This window comes from Protopterus annectens, chromosome 7.part0 (assembly GCF_019279795.1).
Source record: "Protopterus annectens isolate FY-2018-M chromosome 7.part0, PAN1.0, whole genome shotgun sequence".
Classification (NCBI taxonomy): domain Eukaryota; kingdom Metazoa; phylum Chordata; order Ceratodontiformes; family Protopteridae; genus Protopterus; species Protopterus annectens.
Genome location: NC_056739.1, coordinates 918,969,363 through 918,986,552, shown reverse-complemented (window position 1 = coordinate 918,986,552; position 17,190 = coordinate 918,969,363). Strand labels below are relative to the sequence as shown.

At 39.4% G+C, this 17,190-nt stretch overlaps 1 protein-coding gene across 4 annotated transcripts in view; it reads left to right on the top strand.

Annotated features, from left to right (window-relative positions):
• Nucleotides 1–17,190, top strand: part of MYO9A (myosin IXA) — a 2,281,069-nt gene that overhangs the window by 755,696 nt on the left and 1,508,183 nt on the right. For all 4 annotated transcript variants that reach the window (XM_044077496.1, XM_044077494.1, XM_044077495.1 and 1 more), the window contains exon 5: nucleotides 14,133–14,189. In XM_044077496.1, the coding sequence (XP_043933431.1) occupies nucleotides 14,133–14,189 (57 nt within the window). The remainder of the gene's footprint in view (nucleotides 1–14,132; nucleotides 14,190–17,190) is intronic.

The window sequence follows — 17,190 nt, the reverse complement described above, 5'->3', positions numbered from 1 at the left end:
ATCACTTTACTGCAGACTTCACCTCAGCAAAGCAAAGAGCAGTTAATTAGGCAGAGTTTTAATTTAGTCCCCCATTACTATATAACAATTACTGGGCTTAGTTTTTAATGTATTTTGCGATAGACTTTTGTTTCCTGTTACTCAAACGTACCAATTTGCTTTGTTTGTCTGCTGTTTGAAGTAAGCAATGACTGCTTTTGCATTTTGTATAATGAGTCTTTTTTTTTCCTTAAAGAAAGATGTAATCTATTCAGTGTCCAGTGTAATTAGTTCCAAACTCGGGGCCATTTAATAGTTTGGTAAAGGGTGTTGTTGAGTGGAAATTATTTATTCAGGATGCTCATACAATGCATATAAACTAACAGATTTCAGGGCAGCAGAAACAGTCCCCCCCCCCCCCACAGAGACACACACACACACACACACACACACACACCCATACATGCAAGTGCACTTTTTGGTTGCAGATATCTCAGTCTAGCAGATACACATGGAGAAGTGTGTGTGTGTATATATATATATATATATATATGTGTGTGTGTGTGTGTGTGTGTGTGTGGGTGTGTATGTATAGATATATATATATATATATATATATATATATATATATATATATATATATATAGAGAGAGAGAGAGAGAGAGAGATATATATGGATCTTTTCTTTGTTGAAATTTCATTATTTTGAAAAAGAAAAGTAGAGGACCACTTACGCAAAAGTGCACTTAAACGAATGTGCAGTTTTGCGAATATCGGTTCAACAAACCGATAAAAAACACAAAAAACAGTGTTTTGCAGTGGGACAAGCCCCCCTGCACCCCCCATGAGGGGGGCTGGGCCCCCCACACCCCCGCTACTTAAATATACTAACTCCGAGATTGCACTACAGTGGGGAAACAGGTAAAGTCCCTTTTCCCCACTGTAGTGTGCTTCAGCGCCGCAGTGTTTCTTAGCAGTTCATTGAAACGATATTTGCGAAAGTGCATTTTCGTTTAAGTGCACTTTCGCGTAAGTGGTTCTCTACTTTTCTTTTTCGAAATAATGAAATTTCGACAAAGAAAAGTAGACCCATATATATATATATATATATATATATATATATATATATATATATTCTTGAATTAACCTTTCAAGGGATTACATGATAAAATATCACACTGTGGTTAGAGTCAAGCCACTGATAATGGGAAAAACCCCTCCCCTGCACTCACACACACCTTATCTCTGAGTAAACTGACCCTGAGTTAGTGTGTAATCTTGACTGTAAGGAAAAACTTCTTTACCCCGAGTTCCATGATTAACGAAATATGGGAGTTGACTATGTATTATTCCCATTTTGTCTAATGACTGTGTATTACTCCCCATGTATCCCTTGAAAATCTACACCATGAAATTACCAAATTAATAACGTCCACTTCTCCCTTTGTGTGTCTATGCCAGGCTTAGATATTTCTCAACAGAGTATGTACTGGGGAGGGGGGTGTGTGTGCTGCTGCACTGAAACTTTTTATTTCTGTGTATTTTAGCAGAATTTTGAATAAATGAATGAAACTGCTTTAACTAATAGCATTCCTGTTAGATAGGTGGTGTATTTCTTTTAAAAAAGCCAAGCTCTATAGCTTTACTTCACAAACTAGGGATGTGTATTTCATCTGGTCATACAGTTGTCTGTTCTCCCTGAGTTGATGCTAAACAATATAGGGGTGCTAGAGTGTGGCCTTTCTGGCAGGAAGATGAAGGGATTATTGTTTGGTTGTTGGATTCATTTTATTATCCTTTGTTTCCTTTCTAGCAGCAAAAAAGTCACTAAAAGTTGTAAGTGCTCAAAGTAGTTTTTTTTTTTCCATTAAAAAGCGAATTCTGCCATTAATGTATTATCATCATCACGAACAGCATTTATAAATTAGCAGTTGTTTCCTTAGTCTTTCTGCCCAAGTTGATTAGATAACCCGTGACTGCCTTTGCACTGAAAAATTGAGACGTTTGCCTTTGTAATGGCATGATTACCAGGATTGTAAGACTCCTGACTAGTCCCCTCCCCAATCTGCCTCACATGAGTTCTGATCATTACTCCTATATCTTCTCTGTGACATTCTTTCTGCCAAGCTATCAATTGGCTTCCCAGATAGAAGGGGAAACTTGTGAATTTGGGAAGGGAGTCAAATTTTAATATTCGTTACCAGCATTTGATAGCATTTTTGTGCTTTTCTACAGTTAAATAATACTCAGCTTGTTTTATTAAGTTTTATTGTTTAACTGTATTTACTTGTTCATAGCTGTAATCCAAAAACAGTATTTCTGGTTGTTTTTTTTTCACATTACACTGTGTTTTACATTATTAATATCAGAGACTGGAAAGCAAGCTTGTATAATGTCCTATTACAATTAATCTTTTAGCTGGCAGTCACATGTCTACCAGTGTGAGATGCATTGGCCCCTTTCCACTGGTATAGATTAAAAGCATCTTTTGTTATTCGTAGCAATATAGATTTGTAATGAATCTTTTGACTTGCTTAGTCTAAATAACCTTATTTAAAATGAGGCTGTGACAGGAAGCAGTCTGTGCTCAAAATAGGATACTGTAAAATGGTGATTAACAAGACAACAGCATGACTGTCTGTCCAGGCAGCTGAAAGCCTGAGATGATAATGGGATACTGTTGGCTTCTTTCCTCTTTTTCCTGGCTCTGTAAATTATATTTCAGAAGCATATCTGAAATAAATTATCTGTTCATTAACTGCATCACTCTGAGAGGAAAAATAAAAGAATACTAATTTGATTTAAGAGTGGCATGAATACTACAATCAGTAGTACCTTAAATTATATTTAACCTTGTATTTTTTTCTCAGTAACGACGTGTGCATTTGCTGCATGGTGCAGTATAGTACAATATAGAGCAAGCACTGTTAATATTTTTTGTAGTATACAGTTAAACTGCTGTGAACAATGAAAATGTACATATATGTGCATACATACGAAGTGAGCCCACTACTCTTGGTTGTTTTTCCCAGAAGCATCTCACAAGCTTTGGTCTGATTAAATGATTTTTGAGAAAATTTTGATGTACACTTTTGATAAATGGAATCAGGTGGAAGTCTACTGGATTTAACAGTTTTTATCACACTGAACACTGAAGCAAGCTGCTGGCAAATTTCTAATATGAAAATATGAACTAAAGCATCCCTGGATATATAAGCAGAGTAAATGAATAATGTCCCAGATTTAAATTGAGTATAAAACCATATAGGAAGCATTTTAAGACTGTCTTGAAAAGCTCCTTTGCATTTATTTGAGCATGTGGGAGTGTGTGGGCTTTTAAAATTGGGAAGCCTCATGACAGACGTTTGTGCTTTAATTTTGGAAAAGTTAAGAAGTGTCCTTAGAGAAAGAAGATGGATATAGAGAAGTTGCTATGAGTACCCAGTCTGTGCTTAGATTTATGGCTGAGGAGAGTGACCCCTGATGATCATGTACGACTCCAGCAGCATTACGCAGGCCAAATGTGTCCTGTAATGTGACTTGCACTCTAGGTCCTTTCCACATGTGGACTGTACTGTTTCTTTATATATATATATATATCTATGTATATATGTTTAGGAGGGGGGCCATGCCATTAGTCTCTACTTTACATTATAGGCAATATGTTAAATTCAGATATCTGCCTTTTGTCCCACATGACCCTCATGTTCTTTATACTTATTTAAGGGATAAACCCTGAAAAACCCAGCGGTAAGCTGCTTTCTTATCTCTGGTACCTATAGCTGTGTTCCAGTGGATTTATGCCAGTGGATTGACAAATACTGTCACTGAATTCTAGTTTATTTAAACAACTCACTGTAGCCATGCCTTGCAAACACTAAGCTATTTATTGTTTCAGGATGGCAAGCCCTCTTGCACTTCCCTTCCCATCCCATCCCATGGACTTGTGTACAGCTACTCCACTGTCACACAGATAGGAGGGTAAAGAAAAATTCTGTTGCCACTGAAATTAGATTTCAGCAAGTTTGCTTCATGCAACACCAAAAGAGTGCTTTGTCCATTGACTTGCTCTCGGAGCTGACCTACCACTAACTTCTTGTTGTATTTCACTTGACAACATCCAGTTGTAAGTCGACTGCTTATACATTTCGTATTAGAGACAACATATGTCATGGACATGAAAAGATGGTACAGCTACTATTTACAGGGTTAGCAGTGAAAGCCTGGGATGTGTCATTAGTGACATCATCTCGAGGCCATTATATATTTGTTATACATTGCGGACATTGTGGGAAGAGTGAGAGGGAGGAGTAAAATTTGATACATTGTACAAGACTGTCAGGTGTGTGAAGTGGTTTCATATAAAGTCTCCATTGTCCTAACATGGGAGTAGGACTCTGATCAGCAGATAATGTCAGAGAATCCAGAATATTCTGTTCTTTCACTGGCTGTTCCTGATCAAGAGTATTGCTTGCTCTGATGAAACTAGGAAGAACGAACAGTGGCGCTTTTTTTCCTCCATTTTGCATGCCATGCTTGTTCATTCTGTTTTGGGTAAGTGCCAGTCGAGGAATGCCTTCCCTCTGGCAGTCATCAGGACTTTTCTTTTTTGCTTGACTTAACACCGCAGTACCTCATGGCAGTCCTGGCATGCATAAGCTGACACCTTGTCTTGTGCACCTGTTCTAGCGAACTTCCTGAAGGGTATGGGTTCAGTTTCTCCTAATAAGGATGTATGACTTGTACTGCTAAGCAGCAGGTGTCATGCTGTCTTCCAGATGTGACACCTTAGTAACAGGTTGCACCTTGACCTTTAAGTGTGGGGTGTGGCTTGTCCTCTCCTCTTCATCATATGTCACACAGGTCATGGGCTAGGAAAGCACACTGCCAGCTGCTTCATCCTGTTTCTCCAGTAAGTGCATGCAGCAGTCAGGGCTAGCTCCTGAACCAACATTTCAATGGCAGTGGTGGATTATTATGGTATATCATTATTGAGCTTGCTCTAACAGACATTTTTTTGTGTAGCATCCTTGTCCTTAATTTTGCAAACATTGTATTGTTTAGTATCAGTGCCATGCTGTGCTACATATCAAGTGCCTCTTTGTAGAAGAGACTGTGCTCAGAATAACCTGAATGGTGTTTCGTGACTGGCTTGCATTTTAGTTGAAGTGATCCTGGAAAATTGAAAGGATTATGTGTAGCCCAAGGCATATATTACACTTTAGAAATTCAAAGCATTCAGCAGTAGTAAAACTTTTTTTTGACTGTTTCTATGTGTAATCTTTCTATGTAATTGTATTTTTAACATTTTAGTCTAATTGTAACCAAAATGCTAAGTTGCAGATGCTGACTGAATTATGTTTAGCTGTTACTGCACTGCCTACAAATGAGAAAGCTTAAATCTCAAGTATATCATTTGCTGATACTGAACATGGATACTTTATAAGTCAAGAACTATCTCTGCCTTGTAAAAATTGCAACTGTCATAGCCTTGCAGCAGAATGAAATGTATGATCCTTAGAAGGATGTTGCTTGTGAGTTTTATCTTGCTGCATCTCAGAGAGAAAACAGTTTCCAGGACTGATCTGTGTGGAAACCCTCTAACGACTTGTCTTTTATTTGAGTGGGTTTCTGTAACTAGTAGTCTCTGCTTCCTGCCCACCTCTTAACCATTTTCCAATTTAAGTGAGCATCTCTTTTACTCAAAATCCCTTCAGTTTGCCTATCAGTTTTCTGCCAGGGACAGAGTCAGAATTACTGAAGTGAATGCGTACAGCTTTGCTGTGATCCTTTTCCTGAAGTACCATTACTACCCAGCCGTAAAAATGAAGCTTATTAGACTTATGTTATGCTTTTGCTACAGACTCATGTTGGTACTTACCCTATGTGAAGGCTGACTAGCCTTTCCCTCCGTGTTGTCTTTCCCTGCTACTGACATCAGGATTTCAGGTTTTGTTCTCTTATAGTCCCCCCCCACACACACACACACACACACACACACACACACACACACACACACACACACACAGTTACTTTTCACCACTATGACCTCCCTCCTTCAGTATCTCCCCACTGTTTAGTACTATTTAGTGACTAGTTAGAGTTCTTTAGGTGATCTATAAGTGCACCCACCATGTTTTTTAGGATCCTCGGGGGTGGGGGTGGGGTCAAGACACTGCACCTTGTCTTACATGGGTCCATATCATATAGTCGAAGATTTAACTCAGGGAACCTCCATTCGTCGAACCGAAAACAGTGAACGTTCACATCAGTGAATATTTTACACAGGGAATGGAATTAGTTGGACAACATCAGAAAATTTGCCCTTTTCCTCACAGTAATGCGATCTCAGAGTTTGTATATATAGGAAGGGGGGGTGGGTGGGAGGAGCAGTCCCTCACCTTGGTGGGTTTGACATAGTGCAGTGTGTGTGACAGTCGCAGTGTTGGTCAACAAATTCTATTCCCTGTGTAAAACATTTGCTGATGCGAACATTCACTTAAGTGAATGTGCACTGTTTTTGGTTTGACAAACAGAGGTTTGCTAAGTTGAACCTTTGATGATATGATATAGACCTGTTGTACATAACTCCCAGAGTTTCCTTTCTACAACCTCCCTTTTTATATGACTGTCAGATGCCCTTTTGTCTGTCCTTTCCCACCCAAGATAACACTCTTCTTTCAGTTTCTTTTGCAAATATGAAAGGAATTCCCAGCATTTTCCCCAGCCTCACTGTACTTCCCTTCTTAGCCAGTCTCTGCAGTTCTTTCTTTCTTTCATGTATCTGAAAAAAAGTCTTTCTTCCATTTTTATTTCTGATAGATCCTTCACTAGATTTGTCATTCTTGCTACCTTCATAGTCCTTTTTTCTAGTGGTCCAATATTCCTGCATGTACCCCTCTCTCCCATTTCCTTTTGAACCTCTTGCCTCTCTATTCTTCTTTTTTTCCACCTCCTTTTCTTCATCTGTTTGCATTATTCACTTTATTTTCTGCCCAATGCTGTTTTGTTTCCTGTACTTGTCTGCTGTATCACATTTCACTCTCAGTATGTTCCCTAGTTAATATAGCCTGCCTTTCTGTAGTATAATGCTTGATTTTATTTGTTGCCCCCTTATGTATACTGAAATGGTCATTGTTGACCAGACTTACTTTGGCTTTTAGGTCTGGAACCCTCTTATCCTTGTTAAGTATGATATCTAATATTTTTCTCTTCCTTGTATTATCTCAACTATTTCATTCCCTCTAATCGATTTGAATGTTGGAATGCACTGGTCTGTTTTTGGAGATTAAAGTCACTCATTATGATAACTTTTTCCTTACCTCAAGACCTTATCCGTGCCTTTATCTGTTTATCATCTTGTCAGCGTCTGCTGGCTAGTATATTTGTAACCACCAGATCTCACACTTTCTCCTGTCTAGTTTGACTGCTAGACTGTTGATGCTTGATGGTCATCAAGGTTCCTTTGTTCCCGGGGTTGCTGCTCTGTTAAGTAACTCACACTTTATATCTTGCTTAATCCAGGCTGTTAACCCTCTCTCTCCTGCTCTTGCCCTTTCTGTCCTAATAAGAAAGTGCTGATATTCTGAGGTCTCCATGTCCAAGTGCGTTTCATCTTTTATCCAGGTTTCTTTCACATCCACTGTGTCTGCCTTTTCCCTTTTGTATCATTATTTGAAGCTTCCTTATTTTCTTGGCTAAATTACTGGCACTGTCCCACATGATCCTCTGTGCCTTCCTAACTCTCTCTTCACCCTGTTCAAGTTCTGGCTGATAGATTGCACCTTGGCTATTTTCACACCCTGTTCTTACCCTGTGTGTACCTACCTTTTGCTATCTTTATTTATTTACTGTAGTCTTCTACTGTCCTCCTGTCTGTCCCAATAGTCCCTATCCCTTTCCACCTCAGTTTAATGGTACGTTTTCATTCGCGATTTCAGCAGGATTGCCTTACCCATAGAGATGAGTGGTCAAATCTGTCTGTTTGCTGTGCCTCCCACAGTGACCCACCACTAGAAATTCCTGCTCAGCAGTCTATTTTCTGTGTCAGATATCATAGTCCTGGCTCTTATACTTTATTGTTATGTAATCATTTAGCAGTAATTGCACCTTCAGAAAAGCCACTAAACACTCAAACTCTCTACCTGTCCTGGTCACCTCCAGTACTCTTTTCTGTGTCTTTTCTTTAGTTGTACTTTACCTAGTCATTGGTGTCCAGATACACTGTGATATAATATGCACCTTCTATCATCTGTGATAAAAGTTCTTACTTGATGGCCTGTCTTGTCTAATTTCCATCCCAGTACAGTCCATAGTGCCATTTCTCCACTGCACTCTGAATTGCATTCCCATCTGATATTTGTTTTTGTCTAATCTCTGATCACTAGAAATGCTCTGTACATGTCAGTCCTGATACTGGTCTCCTACACCTCTCCACTTGCGATCTTGAGATATTCCTGTGTAGTAATCTGCCCATCCCTCCCCCGATGTTCTTGTGTATTATGCTTATATCTTCTCTTTTCTAACTGCTGGAATACCTAGCCTTTTGCTCTTTCTAATTCCTTACACTGCATCTACAAAAGTACTGTTATATCCCATCTGAGCTCCCCACTCACATTCTTCATCTGAATTACCTCAGCTTCTAACACCCCAGTACTCTTGCAATCAGTGCACCCACCTCCGCTCGTTTGCACCTACTACATAAGTAACCACACAGGAGCTGATGAGTAAGCAACCTTATTGTTTGTGTAATTTTGGCAACTGTTTAAGCAAGAAACAGTCATATAATACATGTACTTAGAGTTATGGGTAAATTAAAGACACACTGCACTTGGACTTATGGGTAAGTTAAAGACACACTACACTGAGCTTGGACTTATGGGTAAGTTAAAGACACACTACACTGCACTTGGACTTATGGGTAAGTTAAAGACACACTACACTGCACTTGGACTTATGGGTAAGTTAAAGACACACTACACTGAGCTTGGACATATGGGTAAGTTAAAGACACACTACACTGTACATTATGCTTGAGCCACACCCCACTGCCATATGAAGCCAATCTGTCATTTGTTCTGCAGCCCATTTTCCATCTTTTTTAGCTTTTGGGACCCCCTGTATATTGACTATTTCCTTCTAATTTATAATCTGCTCTGGTTTCCATCTAGCTAGCAGCAGTTGTGTCTTTCTGGCTTATATGTAGTCATCAGACTTGATCACATCAGACTGGATGCCACAAGTACACTTTATTTATTGTGAACCAACTTCCTGTGGAGCATGGCATCTTCTAAGTAAGTCTGCACTGAAATCCATGATTTCTCTTGATATTATTTTGCATCAGCTTCCTGTGAGGCATGGTGTTAAAGGCTGTGCTGAAATCTCTTGGATCTCCTTTTGACTCGGCTGGATCAGGTTACACTTACACACGTTATACTGTATCAGCCAGTCTCTTCTTACTGATAGTCCATTTGCCCTGTCCTTTGTTCCTAGTTACCTTCCTGTGGTATTGTTTCAGCAAACTGTCCCTTAGAAATAATCAGTTTATCTCCCATTCAGAGCATTTTCACGCTACTCAGAGGTAGTGAGTCTTATATAGTCTTTTGATGAATCAGAGTCACTTAGTATTGCATCATAACATTCTCTGTTGCAGTATTTACTCTTTAGATTCCTGCTTGCAGAACCCAGTAGTCAGCTTGACTTCACCCTTCATCATCTTGGCTTGATGTACTCACCCTCGCTTGGATGTCTGGACATCAGTGGACATTGTATCCTCTGATCTTTCTTGCCACAGTTTGATGAACATCCTAAACCTCAGTTGTCGTCAGTCATTTGGTTCTGCCTGCTTCCAGAATTTCAGGCAGAAGTACTCTGTAGGAGAAGACATTCTTAACCTTGTTTTTGTATTGTCATAGGCTAATTGTTATTGGCAGATTGTCTTGAATAGATGTTTCCAAAAAGCATATGTCCAATAAGGATTTTCATGTTCTGTACCTTTTTTCTGAGTCTGAGCCCAGACAATATCCCAGGAAGGCTTCTAAATAGCATGAAACATGATCTATCATGGCCTCTGGAATCACTATTTAGCTGTAGCTTCCAAACTAGTTTCATGCCTCAATAATGGAGAAAGGCAACAGTCATCCTTCTGCACAAAGTTGGGCCATCTACAGACCCTGAAAACTACAGACCAATAAGTCTCACTAGTCTTATATGTAAAGCCATGGAAAGAATTATCATGGAGATGGTCAACAGAGATATAGTAAACCTCTAGACACTGGACCCAACCCAGTTTGGTTTAGTCAAGGTCAGATCATGCCTACTCAACCTGGTGGACTTCTTTGAGAAGGTCACCAAAGCAATGCATGAGGACAAAATTGTTCACACTGCCTACCTTGACCTGGCCAAGGCATTTGACACAATACCCCACTCGGGCATTGTTGACAAACTCAAGAAGTTAGGTACAAGCCCATATGTCACCCGGTGGATAGCCAACTGGCTCACAGACAGGACCCAGGAAGTTAAAATTGGGGAGGCCACCTCTACAAAGAGGCCAGTCACAAGTGGAGTCCCTCAAGGATCAGTCCTTGGACCACTCCTTTTTGGCATTTATTTCTCAGTAGTCAAGGCCAATGTCCATGGTCTCTGGCAGACTAAATCTGCAGATGATTGCATATTAGGAGGTGTCCTTGAATTTCACACTGACACAAATGTTTTCCAGGAGGGGCTGACACAGACAAACAACTGGTGTCAGAACCATCGTCTAAAACTAAATGCCAAGAAATGAATAATAGTATCCTTTGGGAAGTCATCCATCCCTGGTAACTATCATAATGACAAAACATCCCTTAGCGCTGACCTAGTAGTCAGGGACTTAGGGACAGACATAGATAGTAATCTAGTCTTTGACCATCACATGTCTACAGTGGTGAGGAAATCATTCTATATTGTGCAACTTATAAAAAGGGTATGGCATCTAAGTCCAAGGAAGTCATTGTTCCACTATATTCGGCATTCATCAGACCTATCATTGAGTACAGTGCTCCCTTTGGTATGTTCCTAACAATGCATATCCAACAATTGGAACGTCCACAGAGGTTGTTCACTAAAATAATACAGGACGTAAGTAAAATGTCCTGTGCAGACCAGCTCGAGGTCCTATATCCCTGTATTCTGTATCCTACAGGCTTTTGAGGGGAGATCTGTGCCTAGCATCCAGGGCATTGTCAGACCCCACTCTGATGGACCTCCTGCATATCCACAAAACAAGCAGCACCAGAATTACCCATTCTAAAGACTTAAACATTGCCTATGATATAAATAGGTTCTGCTGGAGGAAAGATAGGTATGTATCCCAGAGACTACTGTGTCTATGTAATGGGCTCCCCAGCCATGTGGAGCAGAGTTCCTCCCTAAGTACAACTTGGACAATTGGATGGGAAACCGGAAATTCATCCCTGGTTTGGCACCTATGTCTCTAATGTGCACAGGTAACCTGTAAATGGTTCATCTCCCATACCCCTGCTTACACTTATAAAGGGTATCAGAACTTGTCAGAGATTTGGGATGCATGGCTAAGCTTAAAAAGGCACTTGTGGTCGTTAGTCTACTAAAAACCCATGAACCTATGAACAGGATGTCTGAGGACTTATCTGGCAAGATTGTGGGTATGTGGTCCTAGTCTGCTATTTTAGTACTTGGAGAGCACCTGGTGAAGGAGAACTTTCAGTAGGTTGACATCTACAACACAGTCAGATAGCAACCCCCTCTCCACCAAGCTTGAAGATTCCGTGTTGGTGAGGCACCTTCCCAGACCCACACCAAGCGTATCTGTTGGTGCCAAAAAGTCTCTAGCACAACCTGTTTGGATGCTGCCCCTTTGTTGACCCCAACCATACCCTCAAAAGCTGAAACCAAAATTAGACATTTTTCCTTCACCAGTAAGCAGGCATCTGGGCTTATACTGCTCATCCACAGTATGCTACAGAAAATAAAGTACGACAGGCCAAGAATGCTATTGGTAGCTCTGTTCTGGCCAAGGCAGCACTGATTCTCCCTTCTGCTGAGCTTAGTAAAGGCGCAGCCAGTTCTGTTGCCCCTGTATATGACTCTCTCCCATTCTACTCCCACTTGATACTGTTAAGGCTGACAGTATGGATCACGTAGTGCTCATCACTTTCAGGCACATGTTTTCTGAGGACATGATGTGCATCTTGATGGAGGGTAGGAAACAAAAAAAGGAAATCATACCCAGGTGGTGAAGGTTCTCCCTGTTGTGCCTTAGCAAAGGCCAGAAACCAGGTTCTGAGAAGGTGTTACTGTTTCTCACATACCTGTCAAAAATCTACAAAACAGACCTAACCTATACTTCATGCTACCTGTTGTGGTCATTTCAGAATATTTGCCATTCAATCCACTTCTGTATTCCCAGTTGGAAGCTAAGTAGTTCCTTAAAACATGTTGCATTTCAGACCACCAAAAAAAGGAAGTCACTCAACTGTGGGACTTAAATTATTAATTTAGAAAACTCTTCCTGACCCCTTGCAAGCTAGCTGTTTATGTGTTCCTTAACATCTGTCATGGAAATTGACATTACTAGTGACACTGCCCTCTGCTGGAAGAATTTCAAAGCTACAGGCTGTCATGTGTAAGGAGTCCTGTTTAATCTTTAACAAGGACAAATTCGCCCTATGGACTAATTGTTCCTACATGCTTAAGGTGTTGGCAAAGTTATCCAAGAAACAGGCTAGCTGCCTCTGCATTTTTTCCATTGTCCCAGAATAAAAAAACAAAGAATTTGACACTCTCTAGATGTGCACAGGAAACTGAAATTGAGAAGAGCTCAAGGCATCTCAGGGCAATGTCATACTACTGCCGAGAACATAGTTTTATTTATTTATTTATTTATTTATGACCTACCCTTTATCACACTTATGCAGAAGATGTGCAGTGACACAGCCATAGCATCCCATGTCCATCCCCAGTCTGTTATAGTGAGTATTTTACCTCTACCACCTTATCTTTAGTGATCAGGAGTACCTGCACCAAGCAACGAACCCTCTCATCTCCCAACGATATTCCAGCTGACAACCTGCCAGTCTTTTCCCTCTCCCCAGCCAACTCCTGAGTAGCCGGGTCCATTCATTGAACTTGTCTCTTGGTTTCCAGTTAAGGCTCCATCACAGTGTGTTGCAGAGCAAGCAAAGTGCAGTTTTCCTGTCGTGCTCACTGGTAATCATATCTGGCTATTGAGGAAGCATGGCAGTGTCGCTTTGCAAGTAGACAAATATGCCATAACCAATAGGCTTAACTGAAATACATATTAAAATTTCCATTGAACAAGTGGTGCTGTAATCGGTTGCTATGACTAGCAGTCATATTAGCTTGAGTACGTCTTTTCATAGTGGTTAATTCACAGTTAACCGCAGTGAAGACCATACTAACCAATAACTGTGTTAACATGCTATCAGTGATTACAAGTGGTCCTTAATGTTTTACAGTGAAGTTATATGGCATATGTACTGATTTTAGCTTTTGCTGATAAGTAATACTGTACATAGGAACTGTTTGAATATTTGCAAATGTATTCTGAGATTTTCTAAAAAAAAAAAAAAGGAAACATGTTATATACTGTATTAATATATGCCACTATAATGAAGATGATGAAGTGCCATTTATTTTTATAGTCTTTGTATCATTTTAATACCACTTTAAATTCAGATGTGTGAATACATCAAATGAAAGGACATTTGGTTGTGTTGCAGAAATAATTTGTGATGACATTTTCAACAAGCAGTGAGATGCTGCTGTAAGGCTTCTGTCTAGGCTGCTCCACTAGTTGGCAGCCTAATATAAGCAGCTGAGAACTTAATGGGTATGTGTTCTGGCCTGCCTTCTTATCTGCAAGGTGCATTCTGTCTTTCAAAGGATTCCGTGATAGTATTGGAAGTGGACCATACTGTCATTATCAGTCATTACTTGCTGTAGATGACTATGTCTGTGTTCATTTAATGAAGATTTTGAGAATGCAGGGTCAGAGTACTGAAGAGTGGTGCACCATTTTTGCTTTAAAACAAAAATGTGTCTGTGCTGTCCAGCAGTAGAAGAGTGTTGTGTTTGAGAAGAATGTCACCTAACCCAATTTGCCTTGCTTTCAGATGACAAAGAAAGTCCTCAGACAGAATTGGGACGATTATTACTATGATTCTGAGCTGGTTAGTACATGTGTATGCAAGTTTTGTATTGCTGGTGTAGGGTTCGGCTTCACATTGATCCATTTCCACACACTTAAAATTAAATAAAAGAAAGCTGAAGAAAATCAGCTTTGCTGTATTCGGTCATGCTTTAAATGTTTTCTTCCTGCCTTCCCTTGCTTAATGTTGCTAGTAACAAAGGTCTGCTTGCTAGCATTTTTGGTCATATAGCATCTGCCAAGAGTGCACTGGGTTGTGTTGTGCTTCTGAAGTTATTGATAGTACCCCTTGAGAAGATGATAGACAAATGCATGTATTCCTTTTTAGATGTGGTCCATTCTGTAAATCTGACAGCATTGTGAAGGCCTGAATCAGTAGTACTGCAGGTGTTACTGAGTTCACATTAATGGTGGCAGTAACTTTTGTAAGCATCCCCTGAAGACATTCATTACTTTTGAGGAGTACTAATCTGCTAGTACCTTGACACTATTACTTTGTCATGAAATGACATGCCGCTATGCTGCCTACACATAAAGTGTATTGTCAGACTTTAAAAAAATGCATCACGGCATGCATCTCACCCTGGTCATTTCAGATTTATTTGGGCTGTTTTTAATAAAGTTTTTTAACTTTTTATTCAAACCATGGCTGAAATAAATTTAGACTTTCTCTCAGTGACATCATCTAAGGGCTCTTCCATAGACTGCAATGGACACGTTTAAGTGCTTGTGTAGAATGCATCCATTAAAGTCTATGGACGCATTTCACATTTTCATGGAGTTGATGTCACTGAGGTTAAAGATCATCTTTAACTTCCAGTGGCATCACTGTGGGGAAAACAAATTTGATGAGTGCTAGTTTAAATTGATTTAAGAGGAAATGTATGCACTAGTCAGTACTTTATTTGCCAAATTGGATGGTGTTAAAAAAGTACATCTCCAAGTGAGACAATACACTTTAAATAATTTTAATTGTTATATCTTACACAAGATGGTTTACCAACTTTGGTACAGTAAAACAAATATTTAGTTACCCATAGTTTTCCGCTTTCTCTGACAGGTACTGTGTAACAGTATGCACATTGCAAATTGAGTTTCAAAGCTTAGCTTAACTTTGCTGTGCTTTGCTAGAGTTATTGCGTGAACAAGATAAAGCAGGTATAAATGGGAAAATAAGGCTGTTTGCTGTGAAAGCAATCGGTGGATGAAAGCTGGGCAGAAGAGATACCAGCTTCCTGGATTTAAGATTTTTTATTTCTGTTTTTTAATAAAGGGGGTGTCTAGCACAGAGAATGTTGCATTCTTTGTGCTCTGAAAGACTGTCTGAGAAAAATAAATGGTCCTAAAATGGGGGCATGAGATACAGGACAAATAAATAAGGGAGAAGTGGAATTGGGAGGGCAAAAAAGCTGAACCGGTTCAAGCTTGACTACAGGTGTTTCTTGTTAAGCAGTGCAGTCTTTAAATATTTAGTGCAGTGAGGAGTATTTTTAGATTACCAAGAACACTTGGAATGAGAATTCAGATCGGTGAAGTGCCATGACTTTCAATATGCACACCAGATCTTTGGCATTGAGAAACCTGTACTACCAGCAGCACACTATTTGTGTAGGGAAACATTGATGCTTTAAAGTACTGGATTGTGATTAGATTAAAAGGAGACCTCTGATTTCAATGTTTATTTAGTGTTTCCTAAATTATTGGGTGGGGAGGTGGCCTACTGGTTAAGGTGTTTGCCTTCCAAACACAAGGTGCAGGGTTTGAGTCTCACAAACGATAATTGGCTAGGCTTAAAAGAGTTTGCAAGGGCAGTTAGCTTAGTACTAATCTATGAACCTATTGTGCAAGTTCTCTAGGTAGTGGACATTTGCTTTTTAGGCATAACCTATTGTCTTTTCTACAGAATTTAAATTTGCATTTTAGTTGCTTCAATTTAAGAATTACTGCCAGTCAGTTTCAGACAGCTTCTGCAGCTGGGTAGATAAGCAGCAATATTGAGTTTACAATAGAACATTATTAAAAAACAACAAGAGAAAAGGGAACCAAGACTTCCCAGAATTAAAAGATGTTGGCAAGGCATTTTTATAAGCTAAATTATTGTTCTGGAGAGTTAATGAATTTGCGCATTATGTGACTTATCAATGTTTTTAAACCAGTGCCTGGCCTGTTACCAGACAGATTAAAAACTTTTTTTTATGATTGATTTTGCACAACACTGTTTTACCCATGATCGCACTTCTCACAATGACCAAAAAGGCAGTATATGCATGCTGAGCTTCAAACCCAGGTAGCAATGTTATTTGTTGGTGCTTTGTGTTAATGGGTGGTGTTTGGCCTGCAGACCTTTGCCTCCTGCTTTTGTGCATGTTTAAATGTGCTTGTTGTTTAAAGTCTGTTTGATATCATTGCGGGGTTTTTGTGGAATTCATATTGATTTTAAACAAAACCATATTTCTTATTTAAAAAAAAAACTATCATTACTTTAAGGTCCCATTTCTATGTCTAGGTAAGTGTGTGAGCAAAATATTGGCTTGAAATGTGAAACCATATTAAGCCATTTAAGATGACTGTTAACATAAATTTGTTGCCTTTTCTTGAGGCCCTGGGGCAGCAGTGGAAAATCAGAAATGCAGAGTAGCTGTGATAATCTATATGGACTGAAAAAAAAACATGAAATAGATGAAATGTTGTACATTGGTCAGGATTGCATTTTGTTGCCAAGGAGAAGATGTACCATACCTCTAAGCCGTACAAATTTTCTCAGAGTGTCCAGACTTTTGCCTCATATTTTTGGTCTGTTTCTCATAAAATTGTGGTTTTCTGGTTAATCGTTGAGTGTTCAAGTCAGTAAATAATGACAGACATTTGAGTTTCAGACTTCATACCCTTCAGAAAAGTCATGCCTAATGCAGAACCTGTTATTTTATCAACTTTCTATGTTTTTAAGAGCAATATTTAAAAAGTGTTTTTATTTTAGGGCTTTTGTCCACCCATTATTTATGGCTTTGTCCAATTTTCTTGCT